The sequence below is a fragment of the Phyllobates terribilis genome, unplaced genomic scaffold (assembly GCF_046119375.1).
Source record: "Phyllobates terribilis strain yellow unplaced genomic scaffold, ASM4611937v1 Scaffold_3__8_contigs__length_932513732, whole genome shotgun sequence".
NCBI lineage: Eukaryota > Metazoa > Chordata > Amphibia > Anura > Dendrobatidae > Phyllobates > Phyllobates terribilis.
The window spans coordinates 891,345,718-891,373,716 of NW_027362763.1; the positions used below are offsets into that span (position 1 = coordinate 891,345,718).

Here is a 27,999-nt window from a genome sequence, read left to right on the forward strand (position 1 = left end):
TGGCGGGATCGATGGGGCAGTCACATGGTCTATGAGGTGGTAATGTCTCTGCCTCCTCCATATCAAAGACATCAGCACAAGACCAATAAGGAATCGGAAGTCCAGGTAGATTAGCTGGGATAGGAGAGGGACGGACGGAATGGACGGGAACCAGACAGGTTTTATGACAGTCTTGTCCCCAGCGAAGGACCTCTCCGGTTTGCCAGTCAAGCACGGGTGCATGTCTCTGGAGCCAAGGCAGACCTAGCAAGAGGGCGTGAGAGAGTCCAGGCAGAACGTGAAGGGAGATACTCTCTGAATGCAGCATACCCACTTGCAGAGTAATGGATTCGGTGATGAATTGGATGGGGCGAGATAAGAGGCCCCCATCCACGGCAACAACAGACAAGGGTACAGCCAGAGGTTTGGTGGGGATGCGGTATTTCTCCACCAGGGACAGTGAAATAAGATTTCCGGCTGCTCCAGAGTCAAGTTGGGCTAGTTCGGAATAACGATTCTCCCCGCAGATGATTGAGACAGACAGCAGCAGGGATGGAGAGGATTTATTTTTGTCTAGATCAAGTCCTCTGAGCGAACCTAGACACAGGCATTCTCCCGACCTCTCCGGGCAGGCACGGATCCGATGCTCCTTACTGCCACAGTAGAAGCAGCTCCCCTCGGCACGGCGAAAGTCCTGACGGGATTTGACCATCTTGGTCTGGTCGACCTGCATAGGCTCAGGAGAGTGTACCTGGGGAGAAACGGAAGGAGTGATGGGTTTCAGAAAAGTAGGAACCAGACGTGGAAGCCCCTTTTCACGGGTGACCTCTTTGGCACGTTACTGGAACCGTAGGTCAATCCGGGTGGCAAGAGTTATTAGGTCATCGAGAGTGGTAGGAATGTCCCGACCAGCAAGTTCATCTTTAATACGGCCGGACAGACCCTCCCAGAAGACGGATACCAGAGCTTCGTTATCCCAGGCCAGCTCCGAGGCAAGGGTACGGAACCGTATGGCATATTGACCCACGGTGAGGCTTCCCTGACGGAGGCGTAGCAGAGATGATGCGGATGAGGTCCTCCGTCCGGGTTCGTCGAAGGCTTTCCGGAAAGCCGTGAGAAAGGCAGGCAAGTCGGACACCAGGGGGTCTCCTCTCTCCCATAGAGGATTTAGCCAGGCCAGAGCCTCCCCGGTGAGATGGGACATGATGAATGCAATTTTGGCTCAGTCGGAGTTAAACTGGTGGGACAATAGTTCAAAATGCAGGGTGCACTGATTTATGAAGCCCCGAGCCAGGACGGAGTCGCCTCCGAAGCGAGGAGGTGCAGAGAGCCGGGGTCCGGAAAAGGATACCATGGTACTGGCCGTAGTTGCAGGTGGTGTTGTCAGAGTATCCAGGCGAGTGTTGACATTCCGCAGGTGACCCAGGATGGACTCCTGTTGGGACCTCTGACGGGACAGTTCAAGACAGAGGTCCGAGAGCGAGGGAGCTTGGGTGCCACCGGGTTCCATGGCCCGAGCAAACTGTAACGGGTCCGGGAGGCGGAACCTCTGAGCTACTATACAAGGGGGCGGCCCTTGTAAGGGAGCGGGTGGCAGTCTCTGGGTGAACGGACAGGGAGTTACGGCAAGTGATCAGGGCAGTCTCTGGGTAAGGGGTAGGTACGACCTGTGATGGCAGAGCCTCCGGGTAGGCTAGCAGGCAGATGGTAGATGTGTGCTCCCAGGTGAGCAAGCGAGAGTCTCTGGAATAGCAGGTGGTCACGGCACGTGACGGCGGAACCTCCGGGCTGGCAGGCAGGTAGGTAACGGAGAAGCGCTCCCAGGTGAGCGGGCAAGAGTCTCTGGAATAGCTGGTGGTCACCGCACGTGACAACGGGACCTCCGGGCTGGCAAGCAGGCAGGTAACGGAGATGCGCTCCCAGGTGAGCGGGCAAGAGTCTCTGAGATAGCTGGTGGTCACAGCACGTGACAACGGAGCCTCCGGGCTGGCAAGCAGGCAGGTAGCGGAGAAGCGCTCCCAGGTGAGCGGGCAAGCTGGTCCATAGACAGACTGACCGGAGTTGTAAGGCAGACCGTCGGACCTCAGGCAAGCAGGCAGGTAGCTGATGTGCGCTCCCAGGTGAGCGGACAAGTTGGTCCTTAGACAGACTGACCGGAGTTGTAAGGCAGACCGTCGGACCTCAGGCAGGCAGGCAGGTAACAAGTATTCAGGCAGGAATCAGGCAGGTAACTAGCAGGAAACTGGCAGGTAACTGGCAGGTAACTGGCAACGGGACCTGAGGGCTGAAGCACAGGTGAGACACAGGTGCAAACAACATTGCTCGGGCACCTCCATTTTGGAGGAGGTGCCTTAAATATGATGAAGTCCTCCGGCCATTGGCCGGGGACTCTTTAGGGCGGCGCGCGCGGCCCCTTTAAGAGGAGGGGAGCGCGCGCGCGCGCGCCCTAAGCACAGGGGCCGGGAAGGAGCGCGCGCTGAGAGCAGAGCAGGAGGAGGACGCCGGGACGGAGCGCGCGCTGACAGCAGAGCAGGAGGAGGACGCCGGGACGGAGCGCGCGCTGACAGCAGAGCGGGGAGAGGACGCCGGGACGGAGCGCGCGCTGACAGCAGAGCGGGGAGAGGAGGCCGGGACGGAGCGTGCGCTGACAGCAGAGCGGTGAGGGGAGCAGCGTCCCTGCCTAGCAGAGGGCAGGGACGCCAGCGCTACAGTTGGTAGGGTGATTTTAACCAATCATCAAGCTTTTACTCTCCCCAGGATGACACAGGGGTAGAAAAGTCGTTTCGGATCCATGATTTGTTCATCTTTATGAACGTGAGTCTGTCTACATTATCAGTGGAGAGCCGCGTGCGCTTATCTGTCAGCACACCACCAGCAGCGCTGAACACACGTTCAGACAGAACGCTGGCTGCGGGGCATGACAAGATCTCCAAAGCGTAAGTGGCTAGCTCCGGCCATTTATCCAGATTGGAAGCCCAAAAAGAGCAAGGGTCCAGTGACACAGTCATGGCTTCAATGTTTACTTGGAGATACTCCTGTACCATCGTCTCTAGGCGTTGACTATGTGTCAGACTTCTTGTCTCCTGTGGCCTTGCAAAGGATGGGCTAAAAAAGTGGTGAAATGATTCCGCAAAATTGATGTTACCAGCAGATACTGTGGTTCTGTTACGGTTTGAGTGCTGAACACTTGACGGTCCCACGGTTGGCAAGTTGGAACTGTGAGATTCACTACGTGCACCACTGGTATTTTGTGGAAAAGCACATGTAAGATTCTGCAACAGTCTCTGCTGATACTCCTGCATGCGTGCATCCCTTTCTATGGCAGGAATAATTTCTGCAAATTTACTTTTGTACCGGGGATCTAACAGTGTGGCAACCCAGTAGTCAGGATTATTTCTAATTCTCACAATTCGAGGGTCATGTTGCAGGTAGTGCAGCAAGAAGGCACTCATGTGTGTTGCGCATCCAGGAGCACCAAGTCCCTGTTGTGTTGGTGGCGAGGTAACAATCATGCTTCCTTCCTCTGTCCTCTCCCCCCAACCTCGCACAACAGAAATGTGATCAAGGTCTCCCTCATCTGATGAGTCTTCCATCAGTTCATCCTCCACTTCTTCCTGGGCTCCTGCACCTTCCTCACTAGTTTGGCTGCTACCATGCGCCCTGGTAAAATCATCTCCCCCACCCTCACATGCCTGCCGCCTTGGTGCTGCCGACCGTCTGGACCTTGCAGATGTTAGCCCTTCCGCATACAACTCCTCCTCCTCTACTTCCTCCACCTCCTCTTGTGCCACCACCTGACTCCGAATTCTGTTTAACATGTGCTCCAGCATGTAAATCACCGGAATAGTCATGCTGATAATGGCATCGTCAGCACTAAACATCTTCGTCGCCATTTCAAAACTGTGCAGAAGGGTGCATAGGTCCCTGATCTGAGACCACTCCTCCAGCGTGATTTGCCCCACCTCTGGATCTCGTTGGCCCAGGCTATACGTCAGAACGTATTGCACCAGGGCTTGTCGGTGCTGCCACAGTCGCTGCAACATGTGCAGAGTTGAATTCCACCGGGTAGGCACATCGCATTTTAGCCGGTGAAGTGGCAGGCCCAACGACTTCTGTAGAGATGTAAGTCGCTGAGCTGCGGGATGCGAACGGCGGAAGTGAGCACACAGCGACCGTGCCCTCTGCAGAAGGCCATCTAGTCTGGGATAGTGGGCTAAAAATTGCTGGACAACCAGGTTCAACACGTGAGCCATACAAGGCACGTGTGTGACATTGCCCCGGCGAAGGGCCGCACCCAGGTTTGCAGCAGTGGAGGAACTTTGACATAAAGAGGATTGACGCACAACTCGTGGGGACGGCAAGACTTGGACAGCAGCCCCTTGTCCTGCTGTCAACATAGTTACCCAGTGCCCAGTCAGCGACATGTAACGCCCCTGTCCATGCCTACTCGTCCAAGTGTCTGTGGTGAAATGCACCCTGTCACACACAGAGTTTCTCAAAGAAGCGGTGATGTTGTGTGCGACATGCTGGTGGAGCGCAGGCACACCTTTCTTTGAGAAGTAGTTCCGACTGGGCATCTGGTACTGGGGCACTGCGACGGACATAAGGTCTCGAAAATCCTCTGTGTCCACCAGGCGGAAAAGCAGCATTTCTGTAGCCAAGAGCTTGCAGATGGTGAAATTCAACCTCTTAGCTTTCTCATGGCTAGGAGGAAATGGTCTTTTACTTGTCCACATCTGAGGGACCGAGGGCTGGCTATTGTGCTTAGACGGGGTTGATAAGGGTGTCCCCGGCAAACTGCCGGTCTGTGAGGAAGATGCAGGCGGACATGTTAGGTTGCCTTGATCCATAGGTGGTGCTATCGATGTCGGACAGCGCTCAACACCAGTTGGTGTTACCACCTCCAAAGAAAATGATGACCTGCCAATCACGCTGGCTGTTGCGGGTAAAGAGGTGGCAGGTCTGCGCCCCAAAACAGGTGTGACTGCTGTCCCCCCAGTCACAGAGGATGAAGAGGCCGCGGATGCACAAGATATGGCAGACGGTGGTTGGCCCGGCCGGCTAGGCCGCATTGTAGCACACTGAGCTTCCCACTGCAACTTATGCTTCATGTCCATGTGCCGGTTCATGCATGAAGTACTCAAACTATGTATTTTTTGGCCTCTACTTAGCTTTTGCTGACAAATGTTACAGATAACACGAGTTGGGTCATCTTTATCGATCTGAAAAAATGCCCAGGCTATGCAAGGCTTAGCACCCATGCGACCTGAAGAGCCACCACGACTTGTGGTGAGAGGCAGAGTTGTGTTTGAGGATGCAGTTGTTGACGTGCTTCCAGTACTACGTCTCTGTCCAGGAAGGCGCAACCTGACCTCGTCGTCACTAGCATCTTCCTCCACCTCCTTTGCTGACCTCATCTCTTGGCTGACTGTGGGTTGACAGTAAGTGGGATCTCCAACCTCATCATCATCACCCTGTGCGTTATCACACCCGTCGTCCTCAGAGCCAACCTGTTCCTGCCCTGACAAAAAACTAAATTTGTCGCTCCAATCAGGTATTTGAGTCTTATCATCGTCTTCCTCATTGTCTCCACCAACAGGAGTTACAGTTTGGGAATGAGGGTCTACATTATGGTCAGAACCTTCTGCGTCTGGTCCTGGATCCGACTCATAAAGATTCTGGGCATCAGTGCAGATCATTTCCTCATCTGGATTCACAGAAGCGCTGGAGTCGACCTCTGATTCCCAGGCTATAGTATGAGTAAACAGCTCTGCAGACTCAACCATCTGTTCTACCTCATACTCAGACGGGCAGCTGGAGATTTGGGAGCTGTGAGGAAGCAAGTGCCATTGGGGTGACACCTTTGAGGACTGGAGTATTTGTGATGTTGAAGTTGATGTGGAGGAGAGCCCACTTAAAGGAGCACTTGATATCCGTTGAAGCACCTGCTGTTTTTGTGCCTCATCTGGAATTTGTAGCGATTGGCGTGGCCGTAAGAAAGGGATCTTATCACATTGTCCGCTAAAAGAAGTAGACATTTTAGTTTGGCTGGAAGATGGTCTTTCTTCTGCAGATGTTACTGTTGCTTTAACACCTACCCCACGGACACAACCTTTTTTCCCCTTCCCAACACGCCTATTCCCCTTTCCACCAGCAGCAGGCCTTTTTCCACTCATTTTGGTGGTTAACTAATTCACAACTCTGGAGTTGTTTGCACAAAAAAACAATGGATGGGAACCGAGCAGAGCTGAGTGGCCAAACTTTGGTATTAGGCCAAAACTATTGGCGGGGTTAGATGCAGAAAAAAATTATATTCAATTTGCAACCTGATGGAGGTCAGTATAGATGGACTAATAGAACAAGTCCCACACACAGCTAGAAGCCCAAATATTTTTTCAGAGGTAGATGCAGAAAATTTTTTTATTCAGTTTGCAACCTGATGGAGGTCTGTATAGATGGATTAATAGAACAAGTCCCACACACAGCTACAAGCCCAATATTTTTTCAGAGGTAGATGCAGAAAAAAATATATTCAGTTTGCAACCTGATGGAGGTCAGTATAGATGGACTAATAGAGAAAGTCCCACACACTGCAAGAAGGCCAAATATTTTTTCAGAGCTAGATGCAGACAAAAAATTATTTTGAATTTGCAACCTGATGGAGGTCAGTATAGGTGGACTAATAGAACAAGTCCCACACACTGCTAGAAGGCCAAATATTTTTTCAGAGCTAGATGCAGAAAAAAATTATATTCAGTTTGCAACCTGATGGAGGTCTGTATAGCTGGATTAATAGAACAAGTCCCACACACAGCTAGAAGCCCAAATATTTTTTCAGAGGTAGATGCAGATAAAAATTATTTTTAATTTGCAACCTGATGGAGGTCAGTATAGATGGACTAATAGAGAAAGTCCCACACACTGCTAGAAGGCCAAATATTTTTTCAGAGCTAGATGCAGATAAAAATTATTTTTAATTTGCAACCTGATGGAGGTCAGTATAGATGGACTAATAGAGAAAGTCCCACACACTGCTAGAAGGCCAAATATTTTTTCAGAGCTAGATCCAGATAAAAATTATATTCAAATTGCAACCTGATGGAGGTCAGTATAGATGGACTAATAGAACAAGTCCCACACACAGCTAGAAGCCCAAATATTTTTTCAGAGGTACTGTAGATGCAGATAAAAATTATTTTTAATTTGCAACCTGATGGAGGTCAGTATAGATGGACTAATACAACAAGTCCCACACACAGCTAGAAGCCCAATATTTTTTCAGAGGTAGATGCAGAAAAAAATATATTCAGTTTGCAACCTGATGGAGGTCAGTATAGATGGAGTAATAGAACAAGTCCCACACACAGCTAGAAGCCCAAATATTTTTTCAGAGGTAGATGGAGATAAAAATTATTTTTAATTTGCAACCTGATGGAGGTCAGTATAGATGGACTAATAGAGAAAGTCCCACACACAGCTAGAAGCCCAAATATTTTTTCAGAGGTAGATGCAGATAAAAATTATTTTTAATTTGCAACCTGATGGAGGTCAGTATAGATGGACTAATAGAGAAAGTCCCACACACTGCTAGAAGGCCCAATATTTTTTCAGAGCTAGATGCAGAAAAAAATTATATTCAGTTTGCAACCTGATGGAGGTCAGTATTGATCGACTAATAGAGCAAGTCCCACACACAGCTAGAAGCCCAAATATTTTTTCAGAGGTACTGTAGATGCAGATAAAAATTATTTTTAATTTGCAACCTGATGGAGGTCAGTATAGATGGACTAATACAACAAGTCCCACACACAGCTAGAAGCCCAATATTTTTTCAGAGGTAGATGCAGAAAAAAATATATTCAGTTTGCAACCTGATGGAGGTCAGTATAGATGGAGTAATAGAACAAGTCCCACACACAGCTAGAAGCCCAAATATTTTTTCAGAGGTAGATGCAGATAAAAATTATTTTTAATTTGCAACCTGATGGAGGTCAGTATAGATGGACTAATAGAGAAAGTCCCACACACTGCTAGAAGGCCAAATATTTTTTCAGAGGTAGATGCAGAAAAAAATATATTCAGTTTGCAACCTGATGGAGGTCAGTATAGATGGACTAATACACCAAGTCCCACACACAGCTAGAAGCCCAATATTTTTTCAGAGGTAGATGCAGAAAAAAATATATTCAGTTTGCAACCTGATGGAGGTCTGTATAGATGGATTAATAGAACAAGTCCCACACACAGCTAGAAGCCCAATATTTTTTCAGAGGTAGATGCATAAAAAAATATATTCAGTTTGCAACCTGATGGAGGTCAGTATAGATGGACTAATACAACAAGTCCCACACACAGCTAGAAGCCCAATATTTTTTCAGAGGTAGATGCAGAAAAAAATATATTCAGTTTGCAACCTGATGGAGGTCTGTATAGATGGATTAATAGAACAAGTCCCACACACAGCTAGAAGCCCAATATTTTTTCAGAGGTAGATGCAGAAAAAAATATATTCAGTTTGCAACCTGATGGAGGTCAGTATAGATGGACTAATACAACAAGTCCCACACACAGCTAGAAGCCCAATATTTTTTCAGAGCTAGATGCAGAAAAAAATTATATTCAATTTGCAACCTGATGGAGGTCAGTATAGATGGACTAATAGAATGATGCTATGCCCAAAAGATTTTACTTCACTAGGTGCAGTAAAAAAATTGGTATTCTATACACAGGTGGTATATCTTGCAACACAGATAGGCTACTCCACTGACTAACACACTCTGCAATAGGCCAAAAAGGATTAGCTTTGCTAGATTCAGCCAAATGCTGTGAAAAAAACTTGCACAGCACTGGCACAGACCTGCCTGGCAAAAACTGATAGGAACTGATGTAATCTAGTCCTGAAAAGGACTGCAATTACAATTAGTCTTTACTCCCAGAATCTATCTATTTAAGAGCACAGACCTGCCTGATAAAAGTCGTAGGAAATGCTGTAACCTAGTCCTTAAAAGGACTGCAATCACAACTATTCCCTACTCCCAAGCTATCTGTAGATTTGTGTGATAATTGGCTTGAAATTAACAAGGTATAGCGCACACAGCAACAGCGGTGCCATCTAACACGCAGCTGCAGCAGTGAGAAAATGGTGGCGATGGGGAAAATGGCTTGGTCTTATAGGGCAAGGACATGTGACATACACTGCCAATGACACATGCCCTTGCTTGTGTGAAAAAAAGCACTTCGCTCCGTGTGTGCGCTGCTGATAGGCTGACAGATTGCACCTCCCCACTGTAAATGCGGGAAAGAGAAAAAAAAAATGGAGATCTTCATTGTTCCTGCAGAGATCCGTCCCCTGCCCCTCCCCCCACCCCGCTGTACACTCAAACTGCGTATTAACATTAATTTTCATCATTACTGAGAAAAAATCCAGTTATGATTTTGGTGCACGAACAGTTATCGAACATAACCTCGAACAGCCGAATTTTTCTCAAATTGTTCGTGTTCGCCGAACGGCTCGAACACCGCCCAAAACAGCTCGAATTTGAGATTGGCGAACAGTTCGAGTAGAACAACGCTCATCTCTACTAGTCATACATGCGGCACTAGCTGCAGCAGATATGCTCCAAAATGTAACTATTGCAATTTACTGATAAAAATACATCATGTTCATATCTTTTTAATTTTTTTTCAGTTTTATGTTAATACTGTATAATGACTAGTTCTACAATTTTGTACCATAGTGTTTCAATTCCTCAAGTTGTGAATGATTGAGAACACTGGTGTGAATAGCAAATTGGTTCATAGTCCTGCTTTCAACTGAGAAGTGGATACAACTGTAATGTTCTGTGAGCTAAACAGGCTAGACTTCAGTTTGCTATCTTGAAAATTATCAATGAGATAGGTACTGCTGCTGATGTATTTAATGTAGCTCACAAAACAGTCTTCAAGTACACTGTAAATAAACGGTCTAATGGAGAACGTTTCTCCTTGTCGAAAGTGCCAAGCCAGCATCAGGAGACTTATAGGCAAATATGGGAATTTAAATATGGAAATAGCCTGTCAGAGGCCTCTCACCTGGTCAAATAAGACCTCCTGCTTTACACTGATGATGGGCAAACACCCTGAAACACGTGTCTGCAAATTGAGTGTCTGATTTGGCTTTTTATCCTAAGTGTTGTCAAGGCTTGTTAAAGACTTGATATTAACTTCTAGGATTACTAACCCCAATATGTGGCACTAGAATTTATGTCTCTTTCCTCTCTGAAGAGGCTATTTGCTCAGTGATTAAAAGATTACTATTGTTTGAAGTAAAGATGGCAGATGCTGCGGAAATTTCGGCTGCGGATTATCATTGCGGAAAAAAACGCAGCACTACCAATTATTTTGCGGAAGTGCTGCGTATTCGCCGACATTGACTTGCATTGGAGCGCATGGATTACGCATCACTGTGACGCACCCCCTGGGCCATGGGGGTACCCGGAGATGGGCCTGTAGACGCTGGGGGTTGTAGTCACCGTGGCGGTGACCCGGTCCGTGCCCCAGGGCGGTCAAACCAGGGTAGTCTATGGGTGTCTGTTATATATAGTCCGACTACACCACCTGTGGGATGCGGTTATTGGGAACCGCCGCTGCGGAGCAGTCCACTGAAGCTGATGGTGTGTGCAGATAGGTGATGTGACTCCCCACAGGAAGAGTGGAGCTTCAGGGCAGCGTGTATGGATGATGGTGGTTATGGTGCAGGTAGTCAGTAATGACACGGAGTCAGATAGTGCAGTCCCAGGTCTTTTACTCATGATTATAGCAGTTCCAGATACAGGGCCAATGTAAGGGCCCACGGCGTCCTGTGTTCACGCAGTGAGGGGCTCGGCCGACCCTCAGGTAACTCCGGAGCATTTAACAGGACCCCCTTCTGTGTGTCCTCTCTCTGGCCTGCTCCCTGCACCTCACACCCAGCAGCACTTCTATCCGGTGTCCTCGGGCCTTGGCAGGCGACGTGTGTTCCGTCCCCTGGGTCCTATGCGGCCACCTTCTTAGTGTACTGGTGAGGACTTGTGGCCTGCAGTACTTGAAATGCTGCAGCCTCCGGTTTCCTAGTTGGGCCTTGTAGCTCTGTGCTAGTTGGGGGACCGGTTCCCCTTTTCTGGCCTGACCCCCCTACCTCCTAGTAGCGGCGGGCGTACGGGTGGCTTGCTGCATTGCCCGTACCCCTAGGGTCCCTTCGGTTCCTGGAGCCTTCCTGCTCCCTCTCCTCTCTTCTCCTTCCAGGCTCAGGCCTCCTGACTAGGCCCGCCTCTGGAGCAGAGCTCATGCAGAGGCTCTGCTCCTGTCACTTCTCCTCAGACTGAACCTCTCTACTACTGAACCAAGATGGTTCCTTGTTTTTATATGCTCCTCAACATGTGCTCCCAGGATCTACATCCTCCACCCATCCACTACATAGTTCCCCCTCTCTACGGGGTTCCTCCCCACTCCAGCCAGGGATCAGGGACTGTGCTCTCCCGTAGGAGCAATCTCGCCCTGTCCCCTGGAAATGTGGTGTAGTGAATGTAGTGTTAGTGTCCTGAGCCATACTCCTTCCTTACCTGAGAGTGAGGTACCACATCTCTGGATGAGATGCAATAACTCTGTGGCGACCGAACCCTCAGGGGCGCCACAACTGCATCTGTAGATGCGCATTCCATGCGTTTCAATGTGCGGATGGTACCCGGGTCTGGAGGAGAGGAGACTCTCCTCTGGACCTTGGTACCATAGAACATGTAAAAAAAAGAATAAAATAAAAAATAAATATTATATTTACCTTCTGATGGCCCCCGGTGTCTTTGTCTTCGCTTGCCGGCAGCTCGCGGTAGACTAAGGGACCTGCGCTGACCTCATAGTCATGTGACGGCAGGTCCTTCAGTGTACCGCGAGCTGCCGGCAAGCCAGGACGGAGCGAAGCAAGACTCCGGGGGCCATCAAAAGGTAAGTATAGATTTATTTTTTTATTTTTTACCATTCTTTACGGTCACACTATATAAATCCATGCCGTTTGCATGGATTTATATAGTGTGACCAAGTTGACAAGCACTTTCCAAGTGATGCTAAAATCGCTTGGAAAGTGCTTGTCAACCCACATGCGGAAATGCATGTGAAGAACGCTTCACATCCGCATGTCTCTGGCAGGAAAAACGCATGTACAATCCGCATGCGTTTTTTCTGCCAGGGAGATGCGTCGTGGCCACATAGCCTTAATGGAGAAAGATAAGGGAGTTGCTACCAGATACCACTGTCAGTGGCTTATTGCCTCTGAAAAAAGGATTGTGCATTGTTTTTCCAATTGCCTGCTCCTTCTTTTCCTGACATCTTCTGTCAGGGGAGAGATGAAAGGCCACCATACAAATGAGATGGCTAACTGCTCCTGCCAAAATAGCCGACTTCAGCCAACTTTTATCTAATGCTTGCTGTGGCCTTAACCGATATGACAGCGAAGTGATGACTCAAAAGTGCCATTCATGTTTACCTAAAATAATATTTTTTTGTAACATGCTCCCAACCGCCAGCCACTTCTGGTAATCTGTTTTGGCTGTTAAGACAGGTTTTCCGTTAAAACAGGACAAAGATAGTTAGGAGAAGCTTAGGAGGAAGTGTGACCCTTAATAGCTGTTACTTGGTACTAATGTTTTCAGTTTAAAAACATTTATTGTAAATTAAATGTTTTGTACTCTTAATCTTCACATATCTCATCATCTTCTAACATCCGCTATTATATGAACACAAGTTTCTTTAAATATCAGTGATTATTCAAAGAATTTCTCCAACAATAAAATTAATTTTTCTTTCGATGTGGACAGCGCAGGCAGCTCCTGCTTCTGAATTCAAGTCTGACCTATTCCTTTTTCAATCAGATCATTTTTTATTTTGAAAGATATCAAGATACATTCACATTTTAATCTTGTTTTTAGAAATAATCAAAGCTAAATAAAACAAACACACAAATAAAAAACATATAAGTCATCGCGAACCAAATAAAAACCGGTTCATATTAATGTTCATCGTAGGTATTATCATTCGCTTACTACAATTTACATACATGAATACAAATATAAATGAATACCATCTGACTGCTTGTGTATTGCATTAACATACAGAGAATTATAGCATTTACATATATAAATTATCTATGACCCTTTTGTTTCCCAAAATCTAACACTTTGGGTATGTACTGTAAGTTAGTGACTTGAGATGAGTTAGGAGATTTTACAGGTTTATGACAAGGAAATGTGCAGATGGTCTATCATAGTGTGTTTGAGAAGGCTTTCCGATGACGTTCCCGGAGTAGTTAACCATTGTTCCCATATCTTTATACATTTTTTGAGGGTGTTTTTTTTTAATATATGTTACCCTTTACATACATAAGACATTATTTAGATTGGATTTCAACTCTTCTATCATTGGGGGAATTGTTCTATCCAGTGTAGTGCTAATAGTTTCCCAGCTTGAAATAGTACTTGGGAGATAGCTATAGCTATAGGGGGATTCAAATCCCATCCCCTCCTCTAACAGACCAAGTATGCAGATTTTGGGTTCCACCCGATTATGGATTCTGAACACAGATTTTATTAAATCAACTACCCCCTTCAAATAGTTCCCAATGTTTACATAATCCCACATCATGTGCATTAGGTGAGCATTGCTTTTCCCGCATCTTGGACACTGGTTGTCCACTCTTATATTAATTTTAAATAAGATACTTGGGGTCTTATATACTCTATGCATAAGAAAGATTTGGGACTGTCTTTGTGACTCGGACAAGGATAATTTAGGAGTTAGATCTAGCACCTCTTCCCATTGTTCCTCTGATAGGGGACCCAAATCTCTTTCCCACTCTACTTTGGCTGTGATAGGGTACATTTCAAAATGCACAGCCATAAGTTGCTTATATATATACTGTATGGGAATTTAAACCCTTCGTGTCTATTGCAGAAGCAATTGTATCAATAATAGAGTGTTTATTTATAATAATGTCATTTGCTCTGAGTTGTGTATTATACACATGATGCATTTGCAAAAATTGATAAAGCATTTTGTGAATAAGATTGTAGCCCGCTCTTATTTGTTTGAAGTTTTTAAATATTCCCTCACATAGGAGTTGTGACAAAAGAAAAATACCCCTATCTTCCTAAATGTTGAAGCATTTTAGATTATATATCTCTGGCATGTTGTAGTTATAGGTGTCTGACCTATTCAGAAGTCAGAGCAGCGCTGCAGCCAATTACTGTTGACCGTTATCCTGTGGATAAACTATAAATATAAAAGATACCTCTTTAAAAATAACTGAGAAGGTTAGGTTTTATCTACATTAAATTCTGTGGAATGCAAACTGAACATCAAAACCAACCACTTTGGCAGTATTTTTATGGCCCACAGTAGTTTTTACTCCACTTTCGGCTGAGAGCTAAATTTCCTATCACATTAAGAATGGCTCAGAAAAGTTCAATTTTAAAAATTGTTGTAATAGCAGCTAGATAAAACTTGGCATTTCTCTATTTAACTAGATAAAACAAAGTTAGTATGACAAGTCTTGAGATGATGCATTGTATAGTCATACTTTTAGTCTTGGGATAGTTTGTCCCTTTCCTTGTCCCTTGTTTACCTTCTTGATTATTTTATGTTTGACGCTAAATATAATGCTTTTACATGAGTATAAGAAAGAAAACATTGGGAATAATTTCTAGAAACCTTAATTTTAAGAATCTTAAAAGGGCAGTCCAAAACTAATATTGATTTTCATCCTAAATGTCGCTCTACTGTATTTATTTTAATAGTATAATAGTTTTTCTAATATGGTTTAATTGAAAAGTCCCTGCCCTTTCCTCTCTAATCTAACTGCTTCATTTTATTTTTTTCTACCTCTTTCTGTTTTGATGACACTTTGTTTTAGAATCCCCACTGCATGCTGGGATACTCTGTCCCTACTCTGAAATGAAGCAATATCATTGATGTCTGTTTCAGGGGCTGGGCTAGTCCCTGCACTACTGAGCATGCGTCAGTTGTCAATTCTGATGTATGCTCAGTACGAGCTCCCTTCTTACTGTGCAATATTCTTCTCAATGCACAGTGACAGTGCACTCCCTCACCAGCTCTAATTAGAAGTGACGAGCCAGCAATAGAGGGCACTGTCAGTGCATATTGTAAGGAGATAACCTTGTGTGCAGAAAACAACTCTGCCCCAAAAATGACATGAAAGTGACATTTTGATTGTGTTATTGAGGGGAACAAGGGGTTCAGGTCTCCAGTTCTAATGATCACGAGCATTCCAGTAGTTGGGTCTTAACTGATCATACATTTTTTTGCCTACTTTGTGCATAGGTGATACATTTTTTTTTATAACCCTTTAAACTTACACAACACCTTTAATTGCTGAATTAGAAGAGCCTTGTTACGATTATTATTGAACTAATGTTCAATAGTAATAGCAAAGGCAGAACCAAGATTGATGAAAATTGTGCCAAAGGTTTGCTTTTGGGGAAGACAAAGATCTGGCATAATGTGTTCTAAAATTCCTGATTCTTGGTTCCCATAGTGATAAGCAGACACTTATTTCCTTACCCGATAACAATAAATGTAAACACTCGATTTCTTCTGTTTCATCAAGCTTGGAACAAATAAATAAGGGGATCCAGCTATGTCTTGGTGCTGGGAAAGGACTTGAGGGAACTGTAATGTGGAGGCTCTGTCATGCTAGGTATGGGAAGGACCCAGCGCACGACATTGGGAAAAGGGGGGAAACCCTGCAACTAGGGAAAGGGAGAGTGGAGACCCCTAAGCAGATCTAACAACACCCTGACTCCCCTATTGTCCCTAAATAAGTTCCACATCTATCGCCGAGCTGGATACTTTAGACCTGGCTGTCCCTAGAGCTAGGCCCTAGGAAGGAAGGGGGAGGGGTGAGTACTAGTTAGCCCCACTGCAACTAAAGACAAACAGGCAAGTTTATACACTTAGCTTTATGAAGACACCAGAGAGATCACGACTACGATCCACAAAGGAACTCTAAGAAGAATCTAGCCGACTGCTAGAACTCCAGACCTGAACTGAGGAATTTACTCTATTACCAGCGATTCTCTGGAGAAACGCAGCATATTTAAGGATCTAGCAAGGGTGTGTTAATTAGCAGCAGAAGGTGGAGATCACCGCTTGGTCCTAGAGTGGGAGTGATGACGAAAGGATCAAGAAGGTGTCTGCAAGGCCAAGCGGAGCGACCTTCTACAGCCGGATCCAGAATGACTGTCTGTCAAACCTGATAGACCCGTGACAGGCTCCTAGATGGAGGAGGCCCTTGTGGCCTTTTGCCCTCCCTATAATCTAGACATGGAAATAGTATTAACCAAATTAAATCAATGTCTTTAAAAAATTTTAGTTTTAAATAGAAAAATAGGGAAAATTGTGGCACTAGTTACTTTGATGTCAATGTAGCCTTTGAGCTTGATATTGAGTGCCATAAACATATGAGTGTCCTCTTTTTTATATACACACGTTGTCAAAATTGTTGGTACCCCTCGTTTAATGAAAGAAAAACCCACAATGGTCACAGAAATAACTTGAATCTGACAAAAGTAATAATAAATTAAAAATCTATGAAAATGAACAAATGAAAGTCAGTCATTGCTTTTAAACCCTGCTTCCACAGAATTAAAAAAAAAAATTAAACTCATGAAATAGGCCTGGACAGAAATGATGGTACTCATATTTTGTTGAACAACCTTTTGAGGCAATCACTGCAATCAAACGATTCCTGTAACTCTCAATGAGACTTCTGCACCTCTCGACAGGTATTTTGGCCCACTCCTCATGAACAAACTGCTCCAGTTGTCTCGTGTTTGAAGGTTGCCTTTTCTAGATGGCATGTTTCAGCTCTTTCCAAAGATGCTCAATAGGATTTAGGTCAGGGCTGATAGAAGGCCACTTCAGAATAGTCCAATGTTTTCCTCTTAGCCATTCTTGGGTGTTTTTAGCTGTATGTTTTGGGTCATTATACTGTTGCAAGACCCATGACCTGCGACTGAGACTAAGCTTTCTGACACTGGGCAGCACATTTCTGATATCCTGCCAAGATATCCTGCCAATAACATGGAATTCCATGGGCACAGAACAATTGCATTAAACAGGCCATTTGTAATTGCCATGATCATACTATCTAAATCCAGAACGAACAAGCGTTTTGCTTCTTCATTGGGTGTTTGCCGACCTATTTAGAGAGGCCCATAGTTGGTTAAAACAAGCAAAAAGGGGAATGGAGACAGTCCTGTCTCTACATTCCAGGGACTCTTAGTTAACTCACAGAATTATTAAGTAAATCAGCAGCTGGTAAGTATTAGATAAAACATAACCATTAATAGACAATGGTAAAAGAGATATACCAAAAATCACCCAAGATAAAATTACATAGCAGGCAATAGCACAAAAGCCCAAGCCTTAATGATAGATGCAAGCACGACAGATAGCGTCACTTATACTGGTGAAAAAAGTTAAGATAAATACTGACAGTAGTTAGCGAACCACAGATGGTCTGTATTAAAGAAGGAACTACCTGTATGCTCGGAAGTGACAATCCACACCATTAGTGACTTAAAGGGAAGAAGTAGTATGAAAATAGAAAAATAACCATCTCACCCATTTGTTAAATCCAGGAGGGGGTTCTCACACATCATTCAATGCTGCAAAGACTTGTCTGTCCAGCAGAATGAAGCTGACGCTTTCCTTATTGAGCCCATAGAGGTCTATGCAGGCTCTGAATGCTCCAAACACTCCAGCCCTGACAAGGGCAGTTCAAAACAGCCCTATGCAAACAATTCCCTGCGTTCCTCCCAGGTCCATAATTGGCAATGATCGTTACTGTGAATACTCGCTACCCCATTACAGCCCATTTTAAATAGGCACTTGGCATCAGTTTTTTTTTATCAGTTTTTGATGTCATGAATTTTATATATTTGCGTTGTATTTTGATCAGTGGCGTTTTTGTGAGTCATTGATATATCTGAGCTGCGGATAACGGTTGTATTATGTAAGTGCTAACCTTTCATTGTTCTGGTTAGCTTCACATCATTCTGTGCCGTTGAGGTAAAATTCTCTCCTCTCAAGGGCATGCCAAGTTCATGGTAATTTATAAGTTGTATGCAACAAGTTGCTACAAACAAATATAGCGTACAGTTATGTCTGTTTAAAAAAAGTCTCCACAGAGCCGCCATGTGTGGTTCTGAGTAATCTCTGTAAGAACTATTTTATGGACGCTGTGCTGATGGAATCATACATTCAGAGGAAAATATTTTCAAGGACAGTGTCAGAAAAGATAGCATGTCCGCTATATTGAACTGGTTCATCTCTGCTACGACCAAATCACAGTCAGGGTCAGACAAGCAAAATCTAGTGTTTTCCATCACAAGTTACATTAAACAAGATAAGTCATGCTCAGAAAGAAAGTATTCTACGAGTGCAGAAATAATGATGATTATTGGCATGGAGGAGGACTGCAGTATTATACTGCTTGGAAAACTAATAGTAAAAGACAAAGCTAAAAGAAAGAATCAAAGCTAAAATAATCCAGTTGTGACACACAGATGTGACATACCAATGTCAATTAAATACAGCAGCGCTTGACAATCTGCCATCAACACTGTGAGGATTAAGTTCAACAAGAATGAGTCTAGGTTAGAAAGAGAGAATCAGTTAAAAAAAAGGGAGGATGGATTTTTTTGTGTGGTGTGTTCAGCTCTCACTTGTACCTCCTCCTTACTAGAGCTTGCTGAATACCTGTGCAGTGCTGAGCTACAGCATGATTGCTGATCAGACTAACATCAGGTTGTGTTCTGTTCTCAGGTGGCCATCCATGTGCTGACTCCAACCTGGCAACAAGACGATCAACAGCCATGCCACTTTCTCCCTGCCAATAGTTATGATCATGCCCCTCCACAGCAAAACATCTGGAATAACCTTATTGCATCAGATTCAAGCCTCAGAATTGGAGACAATAAGCAGACCATCACTCAAGTTACCACTAGAGAGACCACTCGGTGAAATGTATGTGGAGAGCAACAGGACAGGGATTTTTAACTACCCAGAGGGCACTTCTTATGACTTTACTGCTGCTACTGCACCGGTTTACAGCTCTGCCAGCTTAAGCTATGCAGCCAGTTCTGAAACATTTGGATCGAGCAGCCTAGCTGGGCTTCATTCTTTGAACAATGTACCACCAAGTCCAGTGGTTTTTCTGCAAACAGCCCCACAGATCTCACCATTTATCCACCACCATGGCCAGCAGGTACCATACTATCTGGAGAGTGAACAGAGCTCCTTTGGAGTAAGAGAAGGAGCACCCTCAACCTACTACAGGTAAGTTAAAAAATATTTTCAGTTCTCAATGAACATTTGTCATTTTTCTCAATGAACTTCTTCCTAGTTTTAGTTTCTGTGCATTAAATTTTCACCTCAATTCTCTTTTCAATAAATTTCTGCCTACAAAATTAGGCTATGTATTATAGCCAAAATTTATACCCATTAATTTTTACTTCTTACATATTTTATTTAAACATGAAATGATGAAGGCCACGCTGTTAAATAAAGCTTAGCGTTTTTACCTAATAAATTCTGGTCACTTTAAAAATCATATTTGAAATAATCTAAGAAATCATCAATTATTAGTTTTCCTCTATTAACCCGATATGTTGTTGAAATGTTGTAATGTCAGTTGATTTTGAAAGTTTATTTTCTTAAAATATTAACTTTATAATGTCACAATAAAGTGAGGAACTGAATTATCAAATTATAATTTTTAACAAAACTGATATTAGGAATAGTAAAATAAAAGATACATAGAAAGTACGTCGTTAAGTGTTAGGCTCATACAGATAGATGCAGTTAGGCTAAATGGTTTGCTGCTAATGCATAAAACATTATAGTTTTCTATTCTGCGGAAGACATAATGCACGAACAACTGGGAATTATGTAGAAGACTGAATATAAGTGAATACAATGACAGATATCTGAGTTATTTCTATCTAATGTACACTGTATATTCAACTAAATACCTACTAAACCATATTAATATATATGAATTTACATCAGAAATGAGAATTAATACATGAGGAAGAAATCAGTAATTCTAACCGTTGCTCTTTACAATGACTGCCCACACATGTCTGGTCTTCTCACTAACTATGGTGCTCCTTAGCAGACATTTATGTCGAGTGCTGCAGATTTGTAGAGAATTCTAGAGTCAAATCAATTGGTATAATAATTTAACTTGGAGAATGAGTGGACACATAATTGCAGACATAAGTATTTGGTGTACCTTCCATTTTATTTCTAGAAATTAGTCATTGCAAAAAATTCTTTCATATCTTTGATTTGCTCCTTCTAAATCATGCTATTTTAAAACATTTTTATTTTGAGCAATTTATTTTGTAATTTATGGAGAAACAATAATTACATACAAATCAACTCCTGGCGAGTCCGTTTTGTTTCTTGCCGTGTTGAAAGTATTTATTAAAAGTAATGTTTGATACCAGAACATCAATGACTTCACTTGTGCGTGCTGCGCATAATCAGTTTATTCAGCTTTATTTCCGATGCCACGTGTGTATAGGATTATATATAAGCCATATATTTAGGGGGAGGGTGATAACTTGTACAGAGTGACCAAGTGGGCTTGATTTAGGGATGTGTAAAGCTTGCTGACACTTTCTGTAGTAGTAATATTGTTTAGTCCTCATGATGTGTACATGATGTGTAAATCTAACAGATGGCACCAGGTCATTGTGACAAAGTGAGCTTTACTTTTCATGCTGGCATTAACCCGTCAATGGCAGTAAACAACCCTGGAGATTATTTTACAGTCACTTATTATTATTAATATTATTATAATCATTATTATTACTATCAGTAATAATATCAAGAACACAAATTGTAAAACTAGTTATATGAATCAGCATTTATGGGTCATATGTACCACATTTGCCTTAACCTAATATTAATTTCATTACTAAATAATTTATTCATTATAAAATGTTTTAGTCTTTTGTGGAATGTATGTTGGTGCTATGTGGGTTAACCAAACATGAATGACAGATGCTTAAAGGTTTTATAAAATAATGACAGTACACATATGATATTATTAATATATTCTGTAATATAATTTGTCCCAAAACTCTACTTACATTTATATCTTCATTTTACTGCAGTATATTTCTTTTTTGTTGTTGTTTAATTCACAGTATTGTATTTAAGACACTTTTTACTTTATTACTTTAACTTACTTTTTGGTTCAGTTCATTTTAATGCAAAGATCCAATCCCAAGAAAGTAAAGTGACAAAAGTTTTTACTCGTATGACAATATTCATGATGTACAGAAATAATGGTTTCTTTTAGAAGCCGTTGGTGTCCCTATACTTGCTCCTTACTTCCTGGTAAAATATGGGTGATTAATGACTACCAAATAGTCATCATTACAGCTTGTAATCTTACGCTTATGATTGCAATAAAATAAAAAAATCTTTCACTTTGATATTTTATACATTAAACATGCACTCTCATAAACCATAGATCTGGGTTTTAAAGAAACATTGTGTGTAAAACTAATCTTATAAAGACAATTGTATGCCAAGTGGAGGGCATAAGAAAGTGGTGTGTGACACATAGTTCCTCCCTTTGGAGTGCTTTGAATCTGAAACCCCATCCTTAGACAACTTCTACAAGACTTTACGCAGTGTATTTGCTTTATCTTTAGTACGTCTTTAAACATGCACATCAAAAGTCCAAGCACAAAAAATTGTGCAGTACCTTTCAGGTGTCCTGCAGGCACCTTATAGATAAAGCAAAGCCGCTTTTTACCTGCCTGTAGCTATATATACAGAACTCAAGAAGTTTCTTGTACAAAGTGCATTAGACTGCAATTCTCCTTCCTGTATGAATCATGTGATCTCAAGGTGCTTGTTGTATGCTGAGTGGTAGGGTCTAACTAGATCTGTTCTGATTGAGAAAAATGTTACAACTGTTTTCCCATGTAAATACAAAGTTAATAAGTTCCAAAAAGTTTTTCTCTGTTCTTGAAATTACTTTATAGAGTATAAATCTTAAGACAAAGAAGTTTTGTGGTATTTATCATAACTAAGTCAAGAGCAGAGAATGAGTTAAATAATAAATCTAACTCACCTCTTTGATCCCTGTAGATCCAGTTCTGACACTCCATAGAGTCTCTGCCTACTTCCTGCCTGCGATCACGTGCCATCCAGCTTTCACATGATCGCTGCAGCCAATCACTATCTGGCTTGTATGACGTGATTGGCTACTCGGCCACTTGCAAGTGCTAGCTGCAGAATGTAAGCAGAGACTGGTAAGGACCACTGAAGCGGTGGTGCTGGAGTGGTAGGAGGACATAGGTATTTTTTTTATTTAACTCATTTTTTGATCTTGTCTAAATTTTTATTGAGCCTTAAAAATAACATTAAACATATATTTTAGATTTTGTATATCTCTTAAATATTCCAATAATATTTTTACAGGGAAGCTATAGTTAATAATTTTTGCCCCCTGGGTAAAAAGACAGCTAGGAGCACTGTGGCGAGCAGGACCAGGAGACAATAATGCTTTTTTTGTTTTGTTTAGCATTTGAATTTGATAGAGAGAAGATGGAGGAAAATAGGAGGAAAAATATGTCCTCAGCATAAGTCTTCTTTAGTTTAAGCCCCGGAGCATTTTCCGTTTTTGCATTTTCGTTTTTGCTCCCCTTGTTCCCAGAGCCATAGCGTTTTTATTTTTTGGTCAATATGTCCATGTGAGGGCTTATTTTTTGCGGGACGAGTTGTACTTTTTAACGCCATTACTAGTTTTACCATATCCTGTACGGGAAAACGGGAAAAAAATTCCCCTTATGAAATCGTCCTGTGCTATGAGCGCCGACCACTAGGTGGCGCTCATAGCGACAAGATCATGACAACCACAGTCATCTGCTGCAGACCCTGGGTTGTCATGCCCACCCATCGGCGACCCGCGATCACGTGACGGGGTCGCCGGTGGGCAGGGCTTATGACGCGCTACCCGGAAGCGGGCGTTAAATGCTGCTGTCAGAGATTGACAGCGGCATTTAACATGTTAACAGCCGTGGGTGGATCGCGATTCCACCTGCGGCTGTTGCGGGCACATGTCAGCTGTAAGAATCAGCTGACATGTGCTCCGTTCAGTGAGGGCTCAGCGCAGCAGCCCTCACTGAACGGGCAGTATGCAAATATGCGTACTAATACGTCCCCGGTAATTAAGGGGTTAAAAAAGTAATTGTCGTTTTAATTTTAGTTGATAAATTAAAAGCACATATGAAGGTGAGCAACTTTGTCAAATATTTTAGCAGATAAATCATTTTTTTTTCATCTCCAGGACTGATCTTTCACTCTCAATTTATGGGCAAAATCTGTAAAATTTGTAGTCAGTGAAGACAGGTTTTCACATTAATGAGATAGGAAATGACAGTTTCAATTAATAAGATTTTATATAGCAGGGAGGAGGAGGCAGAAGCTAAAGGCAGACACATGCCCAAAATATAAGACATTCTTCAGCAAGTCCTCCTGAGAAGACAGTCACACTGTCGCAAAATGTCTGTGTCTGCCTTTAACTCCACTTTCCCTATTAATAAAATTAAAAGAACAGTTACTGTTTAAGCTTGGAATATAACCCTAGAGTGCTAGCATATTCAGTGCTGATATTTCCTGCTTGTCTATACATGTATTTCAGGTAGCAGACTGTGAGTTCTCTATTTGGATGTAGATTTAGTAACTAACGTGTCTGTGTCATTACATGTTATGCAAAGCTTAGTTTGAAAGTTTTGGTAGAGAACACAGCATAAAATACATAGCTACTATGATCTTGTCTGAATGTAAAGCTCTTTCTATTTTATGCTATTAGAGGTATAGTAAGTTACAGTGTTGGGTCCCTATAGAATGCAAGATTAGAATGGCTGGTGAGAGGTAACAATGTTGTCTTTCAGTCTTCCGACCATAAGAGCTCCACAGTGTGGGGCCTGGGCTTTTCTTAAAGAGAACTTTTCACCATTTCTTTCATGTCGTGAGCTGAATAAACGTAATAAGCCATTAAGTGTCTTTATCGGTGCTCTACCAGCAGCTGTGAACCTGTTAAATTTTTCCCACCACCAGCCAGAAGTGTGTTATTAATTCCGTTCATCGGCGCCCCTGTCACATGATTGCCAGGCACCAATGGGTTGTTATGACCCCCATGCTGATGACCCCCATGTCTGTCATTGTGAATCGTGGCGTTCATAGGAGATCTTAATTTTTGCTATACATAGCACAAGCTATCAGAGGATTGCAGCTTCAAGACTCCTAAGGGGACTATTGAAGCCAGTAAAAAATTGAAGAAATTTTTTTAAAAATATGAAAAAAAAAAAAAAAATACAAAAGTTCTAATTACCCCTCTTTTGTCCCATTAAAATAAAACAATTAAAAAAATCAAAAATAGTATACACATATTTGGTGTTGCTGTGTTCAGAAATGTCCGATCTAATGAAATATATAAACGATTAATCAGAAAAACATTCAAAACACCAGAATTACGTTTTTTGACAACCGCAACATTGCAATAAAATGCAATATGTGGTGATGAGAACATTGTATCTACCCCAAAATGGTATCAATAAAACATCAGTTGAAAAAATACCCCCTCACCCAGTCCCAGATCCCAAAAAATTAAAACGTTATGGGTCTCGGAAAATGGAGACATTAGCAACATTTTTTTCCTTACAAATTTCAGATTTTTTTTTCACCACTCAAATAAAAAAAAAACTATACATATTTGGTATTGCGTAATCGTATTGACCTGGGGAAACATATTGCCAGGCCTGTTTTACCATTTAGTAAATGTGGTAACTAAAAAAAAAAAAAACATTTGTGGAATTGCACTTTTTCTTGCAATTTCACCTCACTTGGAATATTTTTTTACCATTTTTCAGTACGCCATATGGTAAAATCAATGGTGTCATTCAAAAGATCTACTCATCTCACAAAAAACAAGCTCTCATTTGGCTATATTTGTGGAAAAATAAAAAAGTTATGGCTCTGGGAGTAAGGAAAGGTAAAAATGAAAGCTCAAAAAACGTAAAATCGCAAGGTCATGAAGGGGTTAAAGCAGGTTTCCCAGTGTGTGTGAAATGTAATGATACATTTCTGATCTGGTCTAACCTCCTGCATGAATCAGTGCGGGGTGGGGGGGCACATCACAACTGAGTTTAGCTGTGTCAAATCACAAACTGTTCTACCAGCTCTTCTCTGCTCATAAATCTGCTGTGTTTCCCTTCTTCCTTCACTGACTTTCTGGACATATGTCAGTAATCACACTTATATCTGATGTGCTCAGGACAGCCTGCTCTGATCACACTGCAGAGTAATTACAAGTTGCCCTGATCCAACAAACATACCTGTGACAACTAACACATTTCCTGACAGACATTGTTTGGAGATGGGCATGAAGCAGAGCTGACAGTGCTAGGAGAGGAATGTTTGTAATGTGCTATGCTGCCCCTAACCCAGACTGATTCATTGACGAGGTTAAACCAGGAGATCAGGATCGTATCATCACATCTCATGTTACGCAAATGGCACACGTGGTTCATGAACCCACTGTGCCACAGGGCCAGGCTTACCTAGCAGAGGCATACTTAAGTGGCTACCTGGTGTTCACTGGAACTCCTGATGGTGGAATCAGGCTTGAACTGCAGGTAGCCACCAGGTACCACTCCTAACAGTCCCCGCTACTGCAGCTGCTGACCCCAGGGGTCAGGTACGCAGTCACAGATAGGACTCGCGTTCCTTTAAGACTATTAGTTTCTGGATCCTTTGCAGAACAGTAATTGACACGGTCTCAGGTTCCATTCAGAGTACTATTTTCAGGATCTACAGGACGGGTAGAATTGTTACTGACATGGAGACTCAAACAGGGCTGACTCGGAGACTGATAGGACAGTCCAGATTAGAGATGAGCGTTGTTCTACTCGAACTGTTCGCCAATCTCAAATTCGAGCTGTTTTGGGCGGTGTTCGAGCCGGACGGCGAACACGAACAATTTGAGAAAAATTCGGCTGTTCGAGGTTATGTTCGATAACTGTTCGTGCACCAAAATCATAACTGGATTTTTTCTCAGTAATGATGAAAATTAATGTTAATACGCAGTTTGAGTGTACAGCGGGGTGGGGGGAGGGGCAGGGGATGGATCTCTGCAGGAACAATGAAGATCTCCATTTTTTTTTCTCTTTCCCGCATTTGCAGTGGGGAGGTGCAATCTGTCAGCCTATCAGCAGCGCACACACGGAGCGAAGTGCTTTTTTTCACACAAGCAAGGGCATGTGTCATTGGCAGTGTATGTCACATGTCCTTGCCCTATAAGACCAAGCCATTTTCCCCGTCGCCACCATTTTCTCACTGCTGCAGCTGCGTGTTAGACGGCACCGCTGTTGCTGTGTGCGCTATACCTTGTTAATTTCAAGCCAATTTTCGCACAAATATACAGATAGCTTGGGAGTAGGGAATAGTTGTGATTGCAGTCCTTTTAAGGACTAGGTTACAGCATTTCCTACGACTTTTATCAGGGAGGTCTGTGCTCTTAAATAGATAGGTTGTGGGAGTAAAGACTAATTGTAATTGGAGTCCTTTTCAGGACTAGGTTACATGAGTTCCTATCAGTTTTTGCCAGGCAGGTCTGTGCCAGTGCTGTGCAAGTTTTTTTCACAGCATTTGGCTGAATCTAGCAAAGCTAATCCTTTTTGGCCTATTGCAGAGTGTGTTAGTCAGTGGAGTAGCCTATCTGTGTTGCAAGATATAACACCTGTGTATAGAATACCAATTTTTTTACTGCACCTAGTGAAGTAAAATCTTTTGGGCATAGCATCATTCTATTAGTCCATCTATACTGACCTCCATCAGGTTGCAAACTGAATATAATTTTTTTCTGCATCTAGCTCTGAAAAAATATTTGGGCTTCTAGCAGTGTGTGGGACTTGGTCTATTAGTCCATCTATACTGACCTCCATCAGGTTGCAAATTAAAAATAATTTTTTTCTTCATTTAGCTCTGAAAAAATATTTGGGCTTCTAGCAGTGTGTGGGACTTGTTCTATTAGTCCTTCTATACTGACCTCCAGCAGGTTGCAAATTGAATATAATTTTTTTCTGCATCTAGCTCTGAAAAAATATTTGGGCTTCTAGCAGTGTGTGGGACTTGGTCTATTAGTCCATCTATACTGACCTCCATCAGGTTGCAAATTAAAAATAATTTTTTTCTGCATCTAGCTCTGAAAAAATATTTGGGCTTCTAGCGGTGTGTGGGACTTGGTCTATTAGTCCATCTATACTGACCTCCATCAGGTTGCAAATTAAAAATAATTTTTTTCTGCATCTAGCTCTGAAAAAATATTTGGGCTTCTAGCAGTGTGTGGGACTTGGTCTATTAGTCCATCTATACTGACCTCCATCAGGTTGCAAATTAAAAATAATTTTTTTCTGCATCTAGCTCTGAAAAAATATTTGGGCTTCTAGCGGTGTGTGGGACTTGGTCTATTAGTCCATCTATACTGACCTCCATCAGGTTGCAAATTAAAAATAATTTTTTTCTGCATCTAGCTCTGAAAAAATATTTGGGCTTCTAGCAGTGTGTGGGACTTGGTCTATTAGTCCATCTATACTGACCTCCATCAGGTTGCAAATTAAAAATAATTTTTTTCTGCATCTAGCTCTGAAAATATATTTGGGCTTCTAGCAGTGTGTGGGACTTGGTCTATTAGTCCATCTATACTGACCTCCATCAGGTTGCAAATTAAAAATAATTTTTTTCTGCATCTAGCTCTGAAAAAATATTTGGGCTTCTAGCAGTGTGTGGGACTTGGTCTATTAGTCCATCTATACTGACCTCCATCAGGTTGCAAATTAAAAATAATTTTTTTCTCCATCTAGCTCTGAAAAAATATTTGGGCTTCTAGCAGTGTGTGGGACTTGG

General features: G+C 42.7%; 1 protein-coding gene across 3 annotated transcripts in view; it reads left to right on the top strand.

Annotated features, from left to right (window-relative positions):
- The window catches only part of ESR1 (estrogen receptor 1), a 651,368-nt gene that overhangs the window by 197,877 nt on the left and 425,492 nt on the right, over positions 1-27,999 (top strand). For all 3 annotated transcript variants that reach the window (XM_073672708.1, XM_073672710.1, XM_073672709.1), the window contains one exon: positions 18,832-19,344. In XM_073672708.1, the coding sequence (XP_073528809.1) occupies positions 18,908-19,344 (437 nt within the window). In that variant the 5' untranslated portion in view covers positions 18,832-18,907. The remainder of the gene's footprint in view (positions 1-18,831; positions 19,345-27,999) is intronic.